This window comes from Apiospora aurea (assembly GCF_038362705.1).
Source record: "Apiospora aurea strain CBS 24483 chromosome Unknown utg000009l_segment0_segment0, whole genome shotgun sequence".
NCBI lineage: Eukaryota > Fungi > Ascomycota > Sordariomycetes > Amphisphaeriales > Apiosporaceae > Apiospora > Apiospora aurea.
The window spans coordinates 2206089-2223606 of NW_027117396.1; the positions used below are offsets into that span (position 1 = coordinate 2206089).

At 54.6% G+C, this 17518-nt stretch overlaps 8 protein-coding genes across 8 annotated transcripts; 6 read left to right on the plus strand and 2 right to left on the minus strand.

The window, feature by feature from the left end:
- Positions 1-1655: 1655 nt before the first annotated feature.
- Positions 1656-3120, plus strand: PG986_013795 (uncharacterized protein; the record flags this gene model as incomplete). Its single annotated transcript, XM_066850017.1, has 2 exons — positions 1656-2056; positions 2187-3120. 2 exons carry the CDS (start codon positions 1656-1658, stop codon positions 3118-3120), a joined length of 1335 nt encoding a protein of 444 aa, XP_066694160.1.
- Positions 3121-4598: 1478 nt separating this feature from the next.
- Positions 4599-4916, minus strand: PG986_013796 (uncharacterized protein; the record flags this gene model as incomplete). Its single annotated transcript, XM_066850018.1, has 1 exon — positions 4599-4916. The coding sequence occupies one exon, from the start codon at positions 4914-4916 to the stop codon at positions 4599-4601; it is 318 nt and encodes a 105-aa protein (XP_066694161.1).
- An 891-nt stretch (positions 4917-5807) lies between these two features.
- PG986_013797 (alpha/beta-hydrolase) lies at positions 5808-7007 on the plus strand (the record flags this gene model as incomplete). The annotated part of the gene is made up of 1 exon (XM_066850019.1): positions 5808-7007. One exon carries the CDS (start codon positions 5808-5810, stop codon positions 7005-7007), a length of 1200 nt encoding a protein of 399 aa, XP_066694162.1.
- A 262-nt stretch (positions 7008-7269) lies between these two features.
- On the plus strand, positions 7270-8470 carry PG986_013798 (uncharacterized protein; the record flags this gene model as incomplete). The annotated part of the gene is made up of 2 exons (XM_066850020.1): positions 7270-7957; positions 8076-8470. The coding sequence occupies 2 exons, from the start codon at positions 7270-7272 to the stop codon at positions 8468-8470; spliced, it is 1083 nt and encodes a 360-aa protein (XP_066694163.1).
- A 692-nt stretch (positions 8471-9162) lies between these two features.
- PG986_013799 (uncharacterized protein) lies at positions 9163-9813 on the plus strand (the record flags this gene model as incomplete). Its single annotated transcript, XM_066850021.1, has 1 exon — positions 9163-9813. One exon carries the CDS (start codon positions 9163-9165, stop codon positions 9811-9813), a length of 651 nt encoding a protein of 216 aa, XP_066694164.1.
- A 1148-nt stretch (positions 9814-10961) lies between these two features.
- PG986_013800 (uncharacterized protein) lies at positions 10962-11279 on the plus strand (the record flags this gene model as incomplete). The annotated part of the gene is made up of 1 exon (XM_066850022.1): positions 10962-11279. One exon carries the CDS (start codon positions 10962-10964, stop codon positions 11277-11279), a length of 318 nt encoding a protein of 105 aa, XP_066694165.1.
- Positions 11280-14009: 2730 nt separating this feature from the next.
- On the plus strand, positions 14010-14836 carry PG986_013801 (uncharacterized protein; the record flags this gene model as incomplete). Its single annotated transcript, XM_066850023.1, has 2 exons — positions 14010-14097; positions 14427-14836. 2 exons carry the CDS (start codon positions 14010-14012, stop codon positions 14834-14836), a joined length of 498 nt encoding a protein of 165 aa, XP_066694166.1.
- Positions 14837-15296: 460 nt separating this feature from the next.
- Positions 15297-16853, minus strand: PG986_013802 (FAD binding domain-containing protein; the record flags this gene model as incomplete). Its single annotated transcript, XM_066850024.1, has 2 exons — positions 15297-16306; positions 16370-16853. The coding sequence occupies 2 exons, from the start codon at positions 16851-16853 to the stop codon at positions 15297-15299; spliced, it is 1494 nt and encodes a 497-aa protein (XP_066694167.1).
- Between the last annotated feature and the right edge of the window lie 665 nt (positions 16854-17518).

Sequence of the window (17518 nt, forward strand, 5' to 3'; positions counted from 1 at the left end):
ATAGTTGATGCTAGTTGCTTGGTGTTGAGATGGTACCTGGGGGCGATGGGCTCATGAGTCTGCCTGTGTGTATGTATGCGGCAGGCTGGAGTGGTGTGCAGCTGCAGATATATCTGGACTGTCTCAACAAGGAGTCTCTGGTGTTGCACAACGTTGGCTCGACCCTCAAACCCGCCTATCCCTTGGATAAAAATACATGTACGTACCGTACCGATGTTGAATGAACGGTCAATGGACAAAAGTGTGGCTCTGTCTCTCGCCAGGCTGTTCATGTGCCGAATCCCGATCCTGGAAGAGGCGGCTAAGACTCCTGGCGCCTGCGAGTTACAAGTAGAAGTAGGTTAAATGGTTGAGACACGAAAAGGCGGAACCCTTCCATGCTTCGCTTCCCATATGCTGTGGGATTGGTTATGAAATAGGCAATGAATAATGCGATCAATTACGGGTCGTATTTAATAGTTATTCTTCAGTTACAATTGATACCAAGCTAGCACGATACTTTACTGTAATGGCCCTGGCCGCCTGGCAGTCTGGCGTTGGAAACTTGCTGCTTACCTGACCTCGGACTCTCGGGGTTTACTTACAGTAGTACTTCACAATTTGGCTCGGCACATGCAGCAAAAGGCGAGACGGATTAGGTGGTCACGAGGATGAGGGGTCAGCACTCAGCACTCAGGCCTGATTCATTTGGATGGGATGGACGACTGGACTTGATAGGTTTGTTTGTCGCGCTGTCTGCCTGTAGTGGTAGCCAGAAAGTACACTTCTGGTGACTGCATCAAAATAAGCAACCCGCGCGGCGAGGCGGACTGTAATTGCAGGTCTTGGAAGTGGTTGCGAATGAATGCAAGCGAGTGAGTGACGATGAGTGTCAAGTGGTGCTTGGTCCCTGTTTGGTTTGTTACTGCGCAGTGTGAGCTGTTCGGCCAAGCAACTGGTTTTAGCTCAACTCCACCTTAGGCCGTGTTAGAACATGCGGCGAAGAAGGGACAAAAAAAGAGAGGGCGACGGGCGACAAACTGGCTGGCTGGGCAAGGAGGCGGGTATGGGCTCTACTCTGCTGCTACTGGCAGACTGGGTCGAGTATTCCCAGTCAGTCAGTCATGGACTTGTTACTTTGCTCTACTTTACTGGAGGTGCCGGGGTTCCTTCAGTCGATGATGGGATTTTATTCCACCACATCCACTCGCACATCCCTGCCTCCCAGCCGATCCGCTTATGGGCCCGGGTTCCAGTTGCATGCTTCTGCTGCTTCTGCTGCCTCTGCTGCTGCTTCTGCTTCTTTGGCCAACCCACCCATCCACCCCCATTTTGAATATGTAAAGCCTTGCCGTTCCCAATATCTGCTTCCGACTCTCTTGCTTTCCCGACCTTTCTCTATTTCCTGCCTTGCGTTAGTTACGGTTAGCTGGACGGTATCTCTTTTTTTGGTGGCTATCCCCCGAGGAACCTCACTCGACCAGTCCTCCCTGCCGCTCGAGCCGATAGCTCAGCATCTCCAAGCCACCTGAGCCTCCGGCACCTCGTTGGTTGTACGCATTTTAAGCTGGTCGTTGGTGTTGGTCCACGATAAGCAGAAGGCAGCGACAACAGCAACAAAAAAAAAAAAAAAAACCTGTGCGACTCGCCAGACTGTCCGCTAAACTTGCTCAGCCATGCAGTCGCCCAGCAAGCTGCATTTCAAATGGCCCGTCCCTCTGGACCTGGCAGCCCTCAACCCGATTTCCAGCATTAGGCAAGGTCGGAAACGAAGCAATTCCAAGGGAAAGGCCCGCACCCCGGGCACCGAGAGCGTCGCCGCGCTGCAGACGTCCTTCTCCGTCTCCCAGTCCCTCCGGGCGCTGCGCAGACACAGGTGGAGCTGGTTCGATCTGCAGCATGCCTTCCTCGCCTGCCTGTGCAGCTTCTCGCTGTTCATCATTGGCGTGCATGCACCTCTGATCAAGCTCGCGGCCGCCCTGGGCTATTGCTTGCTCTTGCTCATGCCGGCGACGAGACAGTTTTTCCTCCCATCCTGGCCCATTTGGACGTATTTGCTATACTTCTTCTCCAGTCGGTATGTCGTGCCCCATCAGCCCCGTTTTGGCGATTTTGAGAACGCATCGCGGGTTCCAATCCCAGCTAGCCTCAATTACGTCACCCGTGCCCACCTTGCAATCGACTGACCAGCCACTCCCCCACCACAGATACATCCCGACTGAAGTTCGACCGCACATTTGGGTAAAGGTGCTGCCCGCCCTCGAAAATGTCTTGTACGGCGCCAACCTGTCCAACATCCTGTCCGCGCACACCCACCCGATCCTGGATCTTTTTGCATGGATTCCGTACGGCATTGGTCACTTTGCGAACCCGCTCATTTGCTCCATCTTGATCTTCCTCTTCGCCGCGCCTAAGACCCTGCCCGTCTTTGCCAAGTCGTTCGGTTGGTTGAGCATCTTCGGTGTCACCATGGCATTGGTATTTCCTTGCACGCCGCCCTGGTACGAGAACAAATACGGCCTAGCCCCGGCGCACTACGGAATGCCAGGCTCACCCGCCGGCCTGGCTCGCGTCGATGCTCTTTTCGGGGTGGACATGTACACGACCAGCTTCACGACCGCACCCGTGCCGTTCGGCGCCTTCCCGAGTCTGCACGCTGCCGATGCCACGCTCGAGGCTCTCTTCATGAGCCACTGCTTCCCCAAGTTCCGACCCTTCTTCATCTTCTACGTCACCTGGCTTTGGTGGGCAACCATGTACCTCAGCCACCACTACGCTGTCGATCTGGTCGGAGGAAGCTTGGCCGCCGCTGCCATCTTCTTTACCGCCCGCACCCGATGGTTGCCCCACCAGCAACTGGAGAAGGCGCACCGCTGGGAGTACGACTTCGTCGAGGTTGGCGAGATGAAGAAGGCGGCCGACGAGGAGTACGGATACGGTCTCGGCTTGTTGGAGCGACGCGGAACTGGCGATAGCGACGAGTGGTCGCTGAGCAGCGGCTCTGCTTACAGCTCCACCGTGATCGGAAGCGACTCTGGCCCAGCCTCTCCCACCGAGGACCGCCGCAGTGGAGAGTCCTCGTTCTCCAGGACCACTCCGGGCTCACCAATCAGCCAGCTGAACGGTGTTTCCATACGATGATCTTTGTTGGAATTCCTTTTTTTCCCACCGTAATACTGCATCAGCATTTTGGATCAGCATTAAGCGCGGCGTTTTTTGTTTAATTTTTCTTCTTCTTCAGCCGGGTACCCCCAGCCTCGACTGGATAGATTGGGGTAAAACCCAGAATAGGGGGTCCACGTTACCGAATATCAAACGGCGATTGGATTATACGCTGTTCGCAGCCATGAAAGGATAACGACAGTACGGCTTATAAGTCATAATCATATACGAAACCTGATTAGCAAGAGAGATGAGCTGAGAAGAAGGGCAAGAGGTGAAGGGGGTGGATGGGGGGTTACGATACCTGCACATAAGGACCTCCATCCTAGTTGGGTCCAGCTTCACACAATCCTGTGGGACTGACTGACCACATACGATATCTCCATGATAGCGTTACTACGCAAGTGATACCAATACCAAATACACTACCACCTTTGAACATCTATCCCGACTGTATCCCGTTCCGAGATGTCCCTGCCCATGTGAATGCTCTTGTTCGTGACACCCAAGTCACATTGATGAGAGCGTGAGCGCGGAGATGAGATGCCGCCGTTATAAAAGCGCGAAACGTCCATGGTCTGGGAGTGATGCGGTGTGCTGTCGAGTAGCAGTACGATGCGCCATGACCGCGCTGAGACCCGAAACGTGGCGACGGGATAGAGTGAAGCGCCGTGACGATGTGTTACCGTTGTAACGACATGGACTGATCGATATCCGACGGCCGTGGTGTGGTGGACTGTCGAATGCGAATATGCAATGCCCTATTTGCGGCGTATCAGCCAGTGATTCGAAGGGTCATGTACTTCTGGAGAGACAAGAAGCCAAGCCGAAGAGGTGACGGCAAAAGTGGACTTGGCTTTGCCACGTTTCCTGGCGAGCGGGAATGAGGGCGTATTTATTGTCAATCCTCGGAGCTGTCTCGTACGGGTCCCCGGGAACCGTTTCTTGGCAGGGGTCCCGATTTAGGGTTTGGGCTTGGTATCGTGTGCCGGTTGTTCGGTATTCTCGGGGTGCGCGGCGCGCGCGCCGGCGGTGGGCCAAACCAGTAAAATAGGCAGCCATTGCAGGGGGGTAGGTAAACGGAGGGGCCGTAACGGAACACACCCATCCCTGGCGGCTGAAGGATGGCGCGCAATGTTTCAGTCCTTACGCAGAAGAAACGCGAAGCTTCGGGAACGTGGCTTGATGAAGAAGTCGATGCTATAAGCGGCGGCGGAGTCAACATCGGTGAAAATGAACGACTCAGGAGCCGGTTTATCTTGGTCTTCTCCTGTAGGCAGAGTGGCGCTAAGTTGGACACGTGTATGTACCTACTCTGGCCTTTGACTACAGTGTGCGAATAGGTGGAAATTGAATACATGAGTGCGATAAGGATTGAGTCCATGGATGATCTGTTCTATCAACACACTCGAACCGCCTCACACGGGCCGTCCGAGGGACGTCAAGGTCGGACCCTGTCAGAACTTGAGCATCTCGGCGAGACTGGCTGTACCCGAGTCCGCAACCATGCGCGCATCTCTTGCGATGCTGCGATACCGTCGTTGGCTGGTATGTCCCAGCTCAACAAGAGGTCTCGTGAGAGCTTTCCGCCGGCGGCCGCAGTAGTCATGATTGCTGCCGTTCAAAGATGGGCCATCTATGCTCAAACCAGACCAGCTCCCATTCTCCTCCCTCGGGAGCACCCGCACCCGCAGCCAGTGTCTGGCTGGCTGCTTCCGTCGGTTCAACTCGCTGGTCCTAGGCTTTGGTGAGTTTTCTGCGGTTGAGGCGGTCATTATGAATGGAGGAGAGCAGCCGCTCAGGCTCACTTGCCGACCTTCTCGTCATTGAGCGAGAGGCGAGAATGAAACTAACCGCCTCGAAGGATGGCGGTAGTTTTCCTGGCAGGCGTTATCATGGAGGTCTTGTCCTGATAGGCATACATGCTGGCGGCGATGTAACCGTCAAACACAAGCTGAGACTGCAGGCACAGCAAGGTGCGCCCAAGAGACCGACATTCGCGCAGCTCCAACCTCTGAGGTTATCAACCTTTCGAGAACCAAGAACTCATGATAGTGCTCGATTACCAAGAGCGCTCAGAAATTCCACATTGTTCATATGGGGCTGGATAATTCAGGGGTTAGCATGACCGTAGCTGCCAAGATATAAGTGAGGTTGAGATTCGCGATTTCCTGCGATATATAGATGTGTAGCTACCATTCATATGCGAACCAATGTCTATCATGCCTATTATTGAGCTGTAGATGTCTTCGGAGTTCTCTGTCTAGATTCGGGCTGACTTCGAGAATCTTTAAATGTCACGTTATTCAGACAACACCTTTGGATGGTCTGTATGCACGTATCAGCAGGTTCTACACGTACACTGGAAGTTAGAGAGAACAATCGAGAGATCTCATTGGATTGCTGCGGTGAGGTTTAGCATCACATAGGGGATCAGGCGCTGTGGGGTCTGCACAGGGCAATGGCTTTAGCGCCGTCGTCCCCTGAAGTGAAGTATCTGCGCAGTGGGCCCCTGTTGGTCGTCGCGCGCATGAACAGCAAACCACCGACTTTTCACCATTCCACTCATTACCGCCGTTTCCCGTTGCCCAGGCTGCGATCGTAGGATCTCACTTACCTGAGTGACTTGGAATCCGGCCCTCGTCTATCGCTAAATTCAAAAGACCATGTTCCATCATTTGCCGCTCAGGTCGGTAGCATGCGCCGTCGCTGCTCCGACCCTGCTGTACGCCCTCTTTCTCGCCCTGCTCACCATCCCCTATCTCCAAAACCAAGTCATCTACCTCCACCGCGTCAACCAGACCGGCTCGTCCGACCTCAACGTCCCGGAGCATTGGGGATTTCTCCGTAACCAGGTCACGCCCTTCCATCTCCGCACCCCAGACGGCGAGACCCTTCATGCTTGGCACATCCTCCCTCTGGGCCTGTACCAGCAGCACGAGGACCGGCTGGTCCAAGAGCCGGCGTCGGAGGTCGCTCCCGACATCACCCAGCGTCTGAGCTTCCAGCTGCTTAGAGATGACCCCGAAGCACGGTTGGTGCTCTACTTCCACGGTGCGGGCGGCTCTCTAGGTTCCGGATGGCGCCCTCAGAGTTATCGCGCCTTGTCGGCCGGGGCATCCGACAAGATCCACGTAGTGGCGATCGATTACCGCGGCTGGGGCATCAGCACGGGATCCCCTTCGGAAGCAGGGCTCCTGACCGACGCCCAGACGCTGGCCGCGTGGGCCATGAACGAGGCGGGGATCCCGCCCTCGCGCATCGTCTTGTTCGGGCAGTCGCTCGGGACGGCCGTGTCCATCTCGCTGGCGCACAGCCTGGCCACGGCCGAGGGGAGGGACCCCGTGCTGTTCGCGGGCATCGTCGTCGTGGCCCCCTTCGCCGACGTGGCGACGCTGACGGCGACGTACCGCGTCGGCAAGACCATCCCCATCCTCGGGCCGGTGGCGCGCTGGCCCCGGCTGCTGACCTGGCTCAACACGTGGATCGTGAGCAAGTGGCCCTCCAACGCGCGGCTGGCCGAGTTCGTGCGGGCGTGCCAGCGGATCCCCGGGGACGGGCCCAAGTACGACGTGACGATGATCCACGCACAGGACGACTACGATATCCCCTGGGTACACAGCGACATGCTGTATTGGTATGGCGTAAACGCGTCGAGCCCGGCGGGCATCACGCTTGGGGAGCTCGAACAGGAGAAGCTAGATTCTCGAGTCGAGCTAGGGGACGGGGGCTGGGCTGTCACTTCTCGCTCGCCGTCGGGTGTCCTCAGGGAGCAGATTGTAAAGTATGGAGTGCACGATAGGATCATGTCGTACCCGGTGGTGAGCCAAGCTATTGTGCGTGCATTCGGCTATGAACGTATTTGAAAAACATTTCGTCAGACAGAAGCTTTGGGCCCAACCGGGTCCCGGTCATAAACGGCCTAATCTCGAGCAATAGATAAGGTACTTTTGTTTCCTAGTTTCATATTTCAGTTCAGGGGTGTATAAACTTTCTGGGAAGAGTCATAACAACTCGCTCAGTGGGCCTTTTCAGCTCGTCAATTCCCTCGGCGCATTTGATGTTACCAATCTCAATTTTTACGACTTCTCCCACTTCACTGTTGAGACACAGAATACAACCCCCATCATGTCAGACGAGTCCACCACCCTGGGGTCGTTCCCCCTCGAAATCTGGAGCCATATATGCGCCCAGCTCGCAGATGAAATCTCCCAGGCTCCCAGCCTACGCTATCGCCCTTGCGGTGGAGGCCCCTCACTGGCGCTGATGGCTCTATGTAGAGTGTCGAAGGGCGTTTCGCAGGAAGCGGCACGCGTTTTGTTCAGATCTCTCGACTCCACATGGGACTGGGGAGATGCGAAGAGAGACGCCCTGAGAAGGCACCTCCGCTACCTCCGCTTCGCCTTGGACCATCCTCACGTGCTGTCGTATGTGAAGGAGGTCTTCCTGAGCGACCGGGTTATGCACGACGACGAAAAGACATACGAGTTGGTTGCAGAGATATACTGTCGCCTTGCCTCGCGTCTTGGGTTTAATCCCGCCGCCTTTCCCCTGGAAGGAAAAGATGGTGATTTTTCTTTGGTTCACAATAATGTCCGAACGCTACCGGACCATGTGAAGCGCGACGCCCTTCTGTTCTTGGCCTTGCCTCTTTTTCCCAACATCCAGGCCCTGACCATCAGCGGCACTAACTGCCTCACGGTGCTCCCACCTCTTCGGGCGGCGGGCATTACCAAGCCTTTCGAGTCCATCGTGGATCTGACGCTGGGCTGGGACTATCACGTGAGGTACAACAAGTACGGACACTACAACGACTGTATGCTCGACAGCTTCGGTCCCTTGCTGTTGCTGACCCCCCAGGGTTGAACGGCTACGTCTGCGGCGGTGCAACCATGTTCCTTGGGGCGGAATCCTCCACCACACCCCGTTTGTAGCACAACATTTCCCCAGAAACGTCAAGTCACTAGACATCGACAAATGCCATTTCAACTACGGGGGGATGTCTGACCTGCTCAGACGCTGTCCGCGCCTCGAACGTTTCGTGTACCGATCGGCCGAGCTGGGCGACAGCCCCTTGGCGAGTGTCTTTCATTGCCAATGCCGTGACCCCAACGTGCGCGAGCGGGAGGAAGAAGTCTCGAAAAGGGACCTGGTCGACGCCCTGCGGTCTGTCCGAACGACGCTGAAGGAGGCCGATCTGACGTTTCAGCTGCCGCGCCCGCGTTGTGAACCCGGCGAGCAGGTGACGCGGGCCGATTTTGCTGGCTTCCCTGTCCTTGAAACGCTCCGGGTCCGGGACACCATGCCTGCGTTCCCTTACCCTCTTTAGATACACCTTCTGAAGCTTGCGAGTCGAAGGAACTGAGGAGGGGTAGCGAAGGAAAAGGTAGTGGAAAGGGAAGGGCTGGTGTTTCAGAGCAGTGAATAGCATCGCCGTGCAAATTGGATTCGCACTGAACGTGAATTGACAGTGAAAGCGTTGTCTACCAGTGATGGAACCAGCTGGGCCGAAAACACAAAACAAACAGTTGAAAAAAGCACACTAATTGCGACCTGGACATCCTATCAAACCACCTTCACTTCACAATTCACAATCTGTCACCAGGCCTACCAAACAGGGAAATTGTCTGATGGTCATTGTATCACAGTGACCGCTTTCTACTCAACCGTCCATCGCCTTCCGTGGTACGTCGCAGTGCAACGATGCAGTCGTTACATAACAGCATCGTCTTACCGAAAGTGCGCAACACACATCCACGTCGCAGCACCCCATCTGACATCACCTCTCTCCCAACTTTGCGAGGAGGACCCACCACGGCAGCCAGGAAGAAGATATCGCCATACCTTGACCTTCGCAACAATCCAACAGAGAAGGGCATCATGGCGAAAGACCCCAAGACAAGCCCACCACCAACTAGCAGTAGTGCTCGAAGAGACTATCATCGATCCTCACGTCACTCCCACCACCGCTCGAGCAGCCACCCACGAAGTCAACGCCCTCCATCGCCACCAACTTCGATCATGTCGGCTTCAGGCCAACGAAGAGGAAACGGTACCTCCAGCAAATCTCACCGCAGAGCATCCTCACCACACCAACAACATACAGGCCGATCATCGTCCCCATCACCAGCAGCAGTACCACTGCCCCCTTCATCATTCCACCAAGGCTCACAGCCGCCACCCGCTTCACGCCACAACGTCCCCGCGAGCAACGTCCAGCCCCCTACCACGCACCAACACCGCAGTGCCTCCTCTTCGTCGTCAAAACGCCATCGCAGTAGTCACAACGGCAGCCGCCGCCGCAGACCTCGTCGCCACCGCCGCCGCCACAGCACAAGTAGCGAAGCAACAACAAGACACCTCAACCCCGGAGCAGCATCAGCGGCAGGACCGTCCCACGACAACAATAACAACAATAACGCCTCATCATCAGCGTCACCCTTCCACGCCGGTCTCCAAGAGATCCTCCAAGGCGTCTTCGGCCACGGCGCGGCGGGCCCCACCGAGGCCGAGATGCGGAAGCTGGCCGACGACTTCGGCAGCCTGATCGAGGGCGCGCTGCTGGACCGGCTCGTGGCCGAGCTGCGGGCGGGCCTGCTGGAGAAGCTGCTCGTCGAGTACCTGGGGGAGCTGGTCACGGGCGGCGAGCAAGAAGAAAGGCAAGGGTGGTGATGATGAGGGTGGGTCGGACTGGCAGAAGACGGCGTTGAAGCGGGCGGTTAGGGTGCTGTTGGAGCGGTTTACTAATAAGTCGTCCTGAAGGGCAGGCTAGGTTGGATTCAGGGTCTGACAGAGTCGATTAAGGAGATATAAAAATGCGTAGGGGGAATTGGTTATATTCTAAGTTGTACATAATATAGAACTCTATTGTATTAATCCATTGGAAAACAGTGGCAGATGATATATGAGTTCTCCTCAACATTCCAGCTATGGCCTGAGATCGTAAGTAGTCAACGAGCTAAGGTGGTCTTTATGTTGGGACTTTGGTGAACGTCTCGTATTACGAGTAGCAAGATAGTTATCCCGATACTCCGGCTTCTACCGACAAGGAGGATCCGTTGGGTGGGTTATCCGTTACTGTTCCACGGGATTCCACTAGACGAATTCCCAATGCCCCGGTTGGTGCTTCCCTTTCACAACACAGCTCCAGCATTCCATGCCCGCCCCCAAACTTTCAGTCGGAATGCGGAGCGACCAGCCCCAAGCAAGTATCTATCGCCGTCCTATGGGCATAAAAGATCGAGGGCCTGATTTGTGCTCTATGGCCCATCATGTGAGAGGTAGCGTTCATGAAAATATGAACCCTGCTGCGAGCCAGCGGCCCAGCCCAACTGCAATACCCGGGTTACCCACCTCTTGGATCAGCAGACGCGTGTAGTGAAAGGTCTGATGTTTTGTATCCTCCAAGCGTTTTGCTGCTGAATGATTGCCCATGCAAAACATTCCTGGAGCATAGACTTTCCGAAAGCAAACAAGGCCACCAAGATCCGTCGCCCCAAGCCTTGAAGGACAGCACTACCCAAATCTGGGGACTACTGATGTGACACAGATGCCGAACATGACCTCGAGATCCAGGGATACCCCCCATCTATTAGGGGATGTTTGGAAAGATGCCGTGAGAGCGCGCACAACCGCTATGGATGAATAAGCTTGGATGGGGATTCTATTGAGCCATCATGTGTTCCTTTCCACATATAAATATCTCTTACAACTCCGTCTCCAGGAGTTTCGTGAAGACCCCGCTCATGAATTTACAATAACATCTCCTTTCCGACATCCAGCCGAACTTCACTATATAAGGTTAATCGCGGTTGCTCATAATGGATACGACGGAGTCAGGTAGGGTCAAAGCGTATGTCGCTGCTCTCGTATCCGCTATCAACAATGCTATATCGAGCCATCCACACGACAACCTGAAGCGAGGAATGGCAGAAGAAGTGGAAGTTGGCAGATCGGTTGAGGTCCTAGAGCCACTAGTCACCCTTTACGCCAAACAGAAAGATACGGAGGCCGATTTCACGGTAGATCTGGAGAAAAAGAAAGTGGAGCTAGCCAAGCCCCAACTCTTGACCGTACCCTCCGATGGTGTTCATACAGAGGATACCGCCGGATACGAATTACGTTTCGTACACGGTTAGTATCACCACGCCTCTTTCTCCATCCCAGCAACGCATCAAACCCCAGATCACTCGTATTAGACCAGCCTTGCTGATACTCCATCTGACCATAAGTGGTATCCGGCTCAACCTACAGTTATAGCGGTGGCAAGCAGGGCAGTGCCGGTACCGGCGGCCGAGAGTACCGCCCACCAGCCTATTAAACACCTTTCCTTTCTTCCATCTAGAAGTACTTCGCCAAGTTACTTCGCCAAGTGTTGTTCTAGATGATCGACTGAGGGCTGAATAGGGGTGGGAGCGAGGGGAAAGATGCTGGCCTGCACCATTGGGACTTTTTACCTGCTATTCTGGTATGATCAACGTTTTTGTTTGTTCTTTCCTACCGGATACGCATTCAACATGCCCCTTATTGGTTCTGCGGCTTAAGTACACGAATAAGTCCTAGATATGTGATTTATCTATCCGTTCATTATCATCTTTCCGATCTGCAATAAAGTATTAACTGCGTTATACCAACCTCCTGATGCGTGTGACTCGTACTAGTCACATAATAACACTACATTCGATGAACTGCAAGTCCCATTTGTTACCTCCCTGCTATGCTACTAGAATGATCATGTACTTGCTAATTGTGAGACTTAAAAGGTTTGTCTCTCTCCGTGGTTTGTAAGATACTGCTCCTCATTGACTATCATGTGAGTTATCCTTTTGCTTGTCGGCACTGATGCCTTCAGATCTGACTGAGGGGATTGCCGGCCGATCACTTGGAAACGCCACATTATCAAACTTGACGACTTCAGATCGCGATTGCGTCTCCTACACTGGTTGATTGTCTTCATGGCAAATGCTCAGGTACGGCTGTGACACATTATTGCCACGTACTGTCATGCTGCATACGAGGAACTATTGGTTTCCTCACTGCAAGCGCTGCTGGGGCACGGTGAGTCCAGATTTTAGAAACTGGGGAGACAGGTCGACTGCAAACCAGGTCAAATTACCCCTGAAAACCCAAGGGGGGGGACCTTTCGTGATGACTTATCACTAAACTTAATAACGCAATGCAAACTAAACAGACGAAGATTGGAAGCAATAAATTGTGACTAGCATCTGAAAAACCAGAATGGAACATTGTTTTACGTCTATATAAGCGAGGAAATCAGACGATACACTTGCTCTGACATGTTGACGCAGCCTCTCGCAAGGGGGTGTAGGCTGCTGAGCATGTTTAATCAATAAAGACTGCAGGATTATTTGAGGCAGCACCTAATAAACTCGATGACCGTCAGAAAGACCTTCGGGGGAACTAGTACGCCTGTGTTCGTCCGATGGTGACTTTGGCCGCTTACTTCATCTTTCTTTCTCTACTCCGATGTTTCAGCCGCCTTCCAGCTGATGATTCAGATCCATCACGTCTCTACCCTTCCTTCCGGACTTACCCCCTGCGGTATTGTTTGGTAAAGACCAAGTCTAACGGCTATTGGAACCGCATCCTCGACAGTACGGGTGGAGCGGCGTCTATTCTACGGTCCCCTTGAAAGAAGTTCCGACTGGTTTTAGCGGGCTATTCACGAACGAAGACTGGGTCCATGTCACTGGCTCTTGGTTAGGCTGCTTTACGGCCCAGTCTACCACGGAGGCACCCAGATCCTGGTACGAGATGATGGCATGTGAAATCAACTACGACAACCCCTAGTTCTTTTCTCAGCTAACAAGGTCCTAGACTACTGTAGCACCTGAATCAAATCATACGAGGCCAGAGAAGCCGGGAATAGGCAACAACCCTTAAAGCGGGCCCGAAAGATAACCGCCGGCTGCGTGGGCACGTTGGACATGCCACCGGCCGACTTCACCCCGGAGATGGTGGGATTATACCCCGACGCCAAAGTCGTCCCCGTTAGGAGAGAACCGCAGGGGTGGCGAGAAATCACCAAGACCGTCACTGCCGGGACTGCGCCGTGGTGGTTTGGCATTGTGGTGGCGCCAATTCCGGGGTAGCGACACCTCGCGACGTTTGCGAGCGTACATAGCCATTCTGCCTTGCGGCTCGCAGGCCTGGATCCGGTCATGGCTATTCCGTCCGATATGATGCTTCATGGAGGTCCTCGTAAGTGTCTATATGGACAAACTTGCAGTATCATTAATAGCTGACCGTTGCGTACTTCTTGTTCAGACATTTTAAAAGGTCATCACAAACGAGGGAAGTCAATTGTGCCCGAGGGGCACTTGCTGGAGATAGATCTGAACGACGGACGGGGTCCTTTGCGTCGATTCTTGGCTGTACCTATGCCCGACACGCCATTCCCGAGAGTCAACGACGCTGAAACGGCAGACAGATATGCCACCAACGTCATAGCTAAGGCCCGCCTTTCATGTCTGGATTGGCATACTCTCTACAGTCGCCTCCACGTTTTATCTCATTATCACATAGGAGTAAATTGTGGTTTCATAAGCTTAACATACGTGCGAGAGTTGCACCTCGTTTTGCTCTTGAATTTTAGTGCCCCTTTTCTATGCCCAGATACTTTGTTGATTGCTTGGCTCCAAAACGTGACATTGGGGATGAGGTAAGGCTCTCTCCTCGTCAGCTCACAGGTTGTTTTTTGTTATCCATGTACATCTGAAAATCTTGGTATAGCGCTGGAAATAGTTCAGGAACGTTGCTTTGTGTAATGTTAATGTTTGAATGTAGCTGGGTGTCTTGCAGCTTCACGTACTAGGACAGAACGAGTCGTTATCCATCGCAGCGTCCACATGGTGGAATATGTACCTAAGAAACCACGTTCCAAGGTGGAGACAAGACTCGTTGCAGCTCGCTGTAACCACGTCGCCGGTCATACCAGTCTGTATACTATTCACATTCAACGAAACCACTGCGTTCACTTCATACTTGAAACATATATAAGTGTTCCCTTCCTCCCTGCTCTTGAACCTTTCTCTTATGCTCAACATCAACAACAATAGCCATCCTCGATATCCTTTCGAGAACCGACGAGACTCAACCGTCACCACATTGCTCCACTCATACACCGACAAACACGCAACTCGCTCACACCTACCTGTACTCCATCCAATTGCTAAGGTAATGCCAACCCCCTATACTGACTTTAAACCTTGCTAACCCTTTTTGTACAGATGGAGACGTTCTACACACTCGCCTCGCTCCGTGAGGGGCTCAGAAAGACCCCCGGGGCTTCAACTCCATCACCGATCTCGATTCCTGGCTGGCGAGCGACGGCGTCAAGCCTTTCAAGGAGGAGTTCGTCCGGGATTACCTCGCCAGCAACCACGCGGACGATGATGCAAGCTACAGCACAGTCACGAACCTGCTTGGCGCCAATTCGCTCATGGATTTCACTTCCTACGACAGCACTACCACCCCGAACAAGGCAGGATGGTCCAGTGAGAAGCATTGGACTCGCTTCATCTGGCAGATGGGTTCGTATGCGAAGCGCCATGCTACGGCCTGGAAGGCTCCTCGTGAGGAGGAGATGGAGGTTTGGTTCTGGCATGGTTACGAAGTGGTCAAATTCTTCAAGGCCGAGTATGCCAACGACCAGGAGCTGGAGAATACTGCTTGAAGAGTGGTTGGCGATGCAGGAAGCTCAACGGCAAAGCAGCCGGCTAGTTAGTGGAGCACCAATACCTATCTGTACTCCATAGTATGCATCGTACCGAGAGAGATTAGTATACTCATATACTGTCTAATAAATACATCCTCTCATACCAAGTATCGACGAGACTTTGGTCCGATTACAGTCGCTTTAAACATCAGTCTTATTTACATGCTTCCACTGCAAGTTTAGACGTGCAGTGAAAAGTGTAAGGAACGGACGAGTGTGACAATGGGACGGATAAGACCCAGCGGGCCGTCCCGTAACTAAGACATGCAGCAAGTATAGATGAACTTAAAGTGACAATGAGTATATGCAGCCTCCCACCCGCAAACGATTAAGACTAGGTATTATTGAGATGTTCTACTATGTACTCAGGGTAGATTTATTGTATATGTTGTAGTGCAATTGCAGGCCACACCTCTCCTCACATCTTGAACCCACCAGTCCTCGTCGCCCACAGCCCCTGAGGATCCAACTCATCGCGCACGCGCCGCGCCAGCGCCGCGTTCTCGGGCTTGAGACGGCCAAAGTAGTCCTGGCGGAAGTAGCCGTCGTTCATGAAGATGGGCAGGTACGCGTCCTTGGGCAGCTTGTCCTGGGCCTGGAACTCCTTGACGCGGCCCGCGAGCCCGTTGTACGTGTCCTGCATGGCCTGGTCGACCTTGGGCTGGTCGCTCGGGATCCAGTAGCTGTAGTCGTACTCGAAGATGATGCGGTCGATGCCGTCGTCCAGGTCCAGCATGTCGCCGCCCTTGGCCTGCGACTTGGCCGCGAGCCGCTTCGGCATCGGCTGGAAGGCGACGCTCGCGACGAGGCCCGTCACGGGGAGCACGCCCGAGCTCACGTTGCGCCACGAGTCGAGGTAGGACTCCATGATCTCGGCGCCGTGCTCCTTGCTGGGCAGGGGCGTCATCTCGGTGCCGATGGTGTAGACGCTGCCGCGCAGGACGGCCCAGTTGTTGCCGGTGAGCAGGTCGGCGTAGCTCTGCTTCTTGACGCTCTTGAGCAGGGGGCCGACGTCGGTGAAGTTGCTGAAGATGCCCGCCGGCGGCTCCGGCCCGTTGTAGTAGACGAACAGGATCCAGATGTCGAGCAGGCCGCCGACGGTGGTCTCGGCCGTCAGGATGATGCCGGCCTTCTCGTCCGGGTAGTACTCGGTGAAGTCGCGGACGGCGGCGAGCAGCTTCTTGTTGTTCTCGGTCGTGGCGCTGAAGGTGTAGTGGCCGCCCCAGACCTCGGCGGGCTGCTGGTACACCTTGAGGGTGTAGGCCGTCACGATGCCGAAGGCGTTGCCGCTCCCCTGCAGCGCCTTGTGGATGTCCGGGTGGCTCTCGGCCGTGACCGTGATCATGGTCGCGTTGGCCAGCACCAGCTCGTACGCGACCACGCTGTTGGCGGCCCACCCGTACTCGGTGCTCATGAAGCTGAGGCCGCCTAGATGTTACGGGCAGTTAGTAAGACGTCATTCTCTAGAATGCAATTGGATAGTTGACTCACCTCCGAGGAGATATCCACCGACACCGACATTGCCGATACGTCCGCCGACGGCGGAGTAGCCGGTCCCGTCGAGCTTCTTGGCGACGTCCTCCCAGCGGTTGCCGGGCCCGACGCGCACCGTCTCGCTCGCCTTGTCGAAGATGACCTCGTCGAGGTGCTTGGTGGAGATGAGCGGGCCGCCGTCGACACTAGCAAAGTAGTTGTTGGGGTTGTGGCCGCCGGACTTGACGGCGAAGGTCTCGTTGTTGTCGCGCAGGATGGAGACGATGGCCTGGACCTCGCTGGGGCTCTTGGGGAAGAGGATGCACGAGGGCTTGAGCTGGTTGGTGCAGGCGGCGGACCAGTACTCCTGCTGCTCGTTGGTGTAGTCGATGGAGAAGCGCTTGTTCATCTGGATGCTGGTCGTGTCCTGGACCACGTCGCACGTGTTGGCGGCGAGGGCGAGGCCCGTGGCGAGCAGGCCCAGGAGGACCTTGGAAGCCATGGTGGTGGGGGAGGGAGGGAAGAGGTAGGGGGGTAGCTGAAGAGCAGAGGGAGGGATGGGGGAAAAGAGCGACAGTCGATGCAGCAGATCTATGGAGACCTGGGTCGACGAATATATACCACTGATCTGTCTGGGGAAAGACGGTAGTCGGACGAAAAACTACAATCGGGACCCCGGGGCAGGTGGTATATTATATGCGGACAGCGCGCGCGACGGAGGGAGAGACAAAGGGGGCGACGGTATAACGAGGTGCTTTTAAGAAGGGCTGACTTATGAAGGGGCTCGGTGTCTCTCGCGGAACCCTCCTCGAGGGCCATCTTGACTCTGCCATGACCCCGTTTTGTATGTGACGTCGGGGAAATCCATCATCTGCTAGACGAATGCTACAGGAACAGGCCAGTTCCCCGGCTTGCCCCAGATGCCAGAGATTGCTGCCACCGTCCGTCTGTCCGCAGATGCTCTGTCACATGAATTGCACTTCGACCTTGGCGATTTTGTTTTCCCAAATCGTCTCATCGTATTCGGGATCTCTGCCCAATTGCCTCGGCAGGCCCAGGACAGGTGAGAAGAGGGGGGTCAGGTCACCGCAGGATCGCGACTATTTTGCAGAGCTGAATGAATGGACCGATGCAGTCAGAGTTGCAGCGGATGCCGTAAACGGTTCT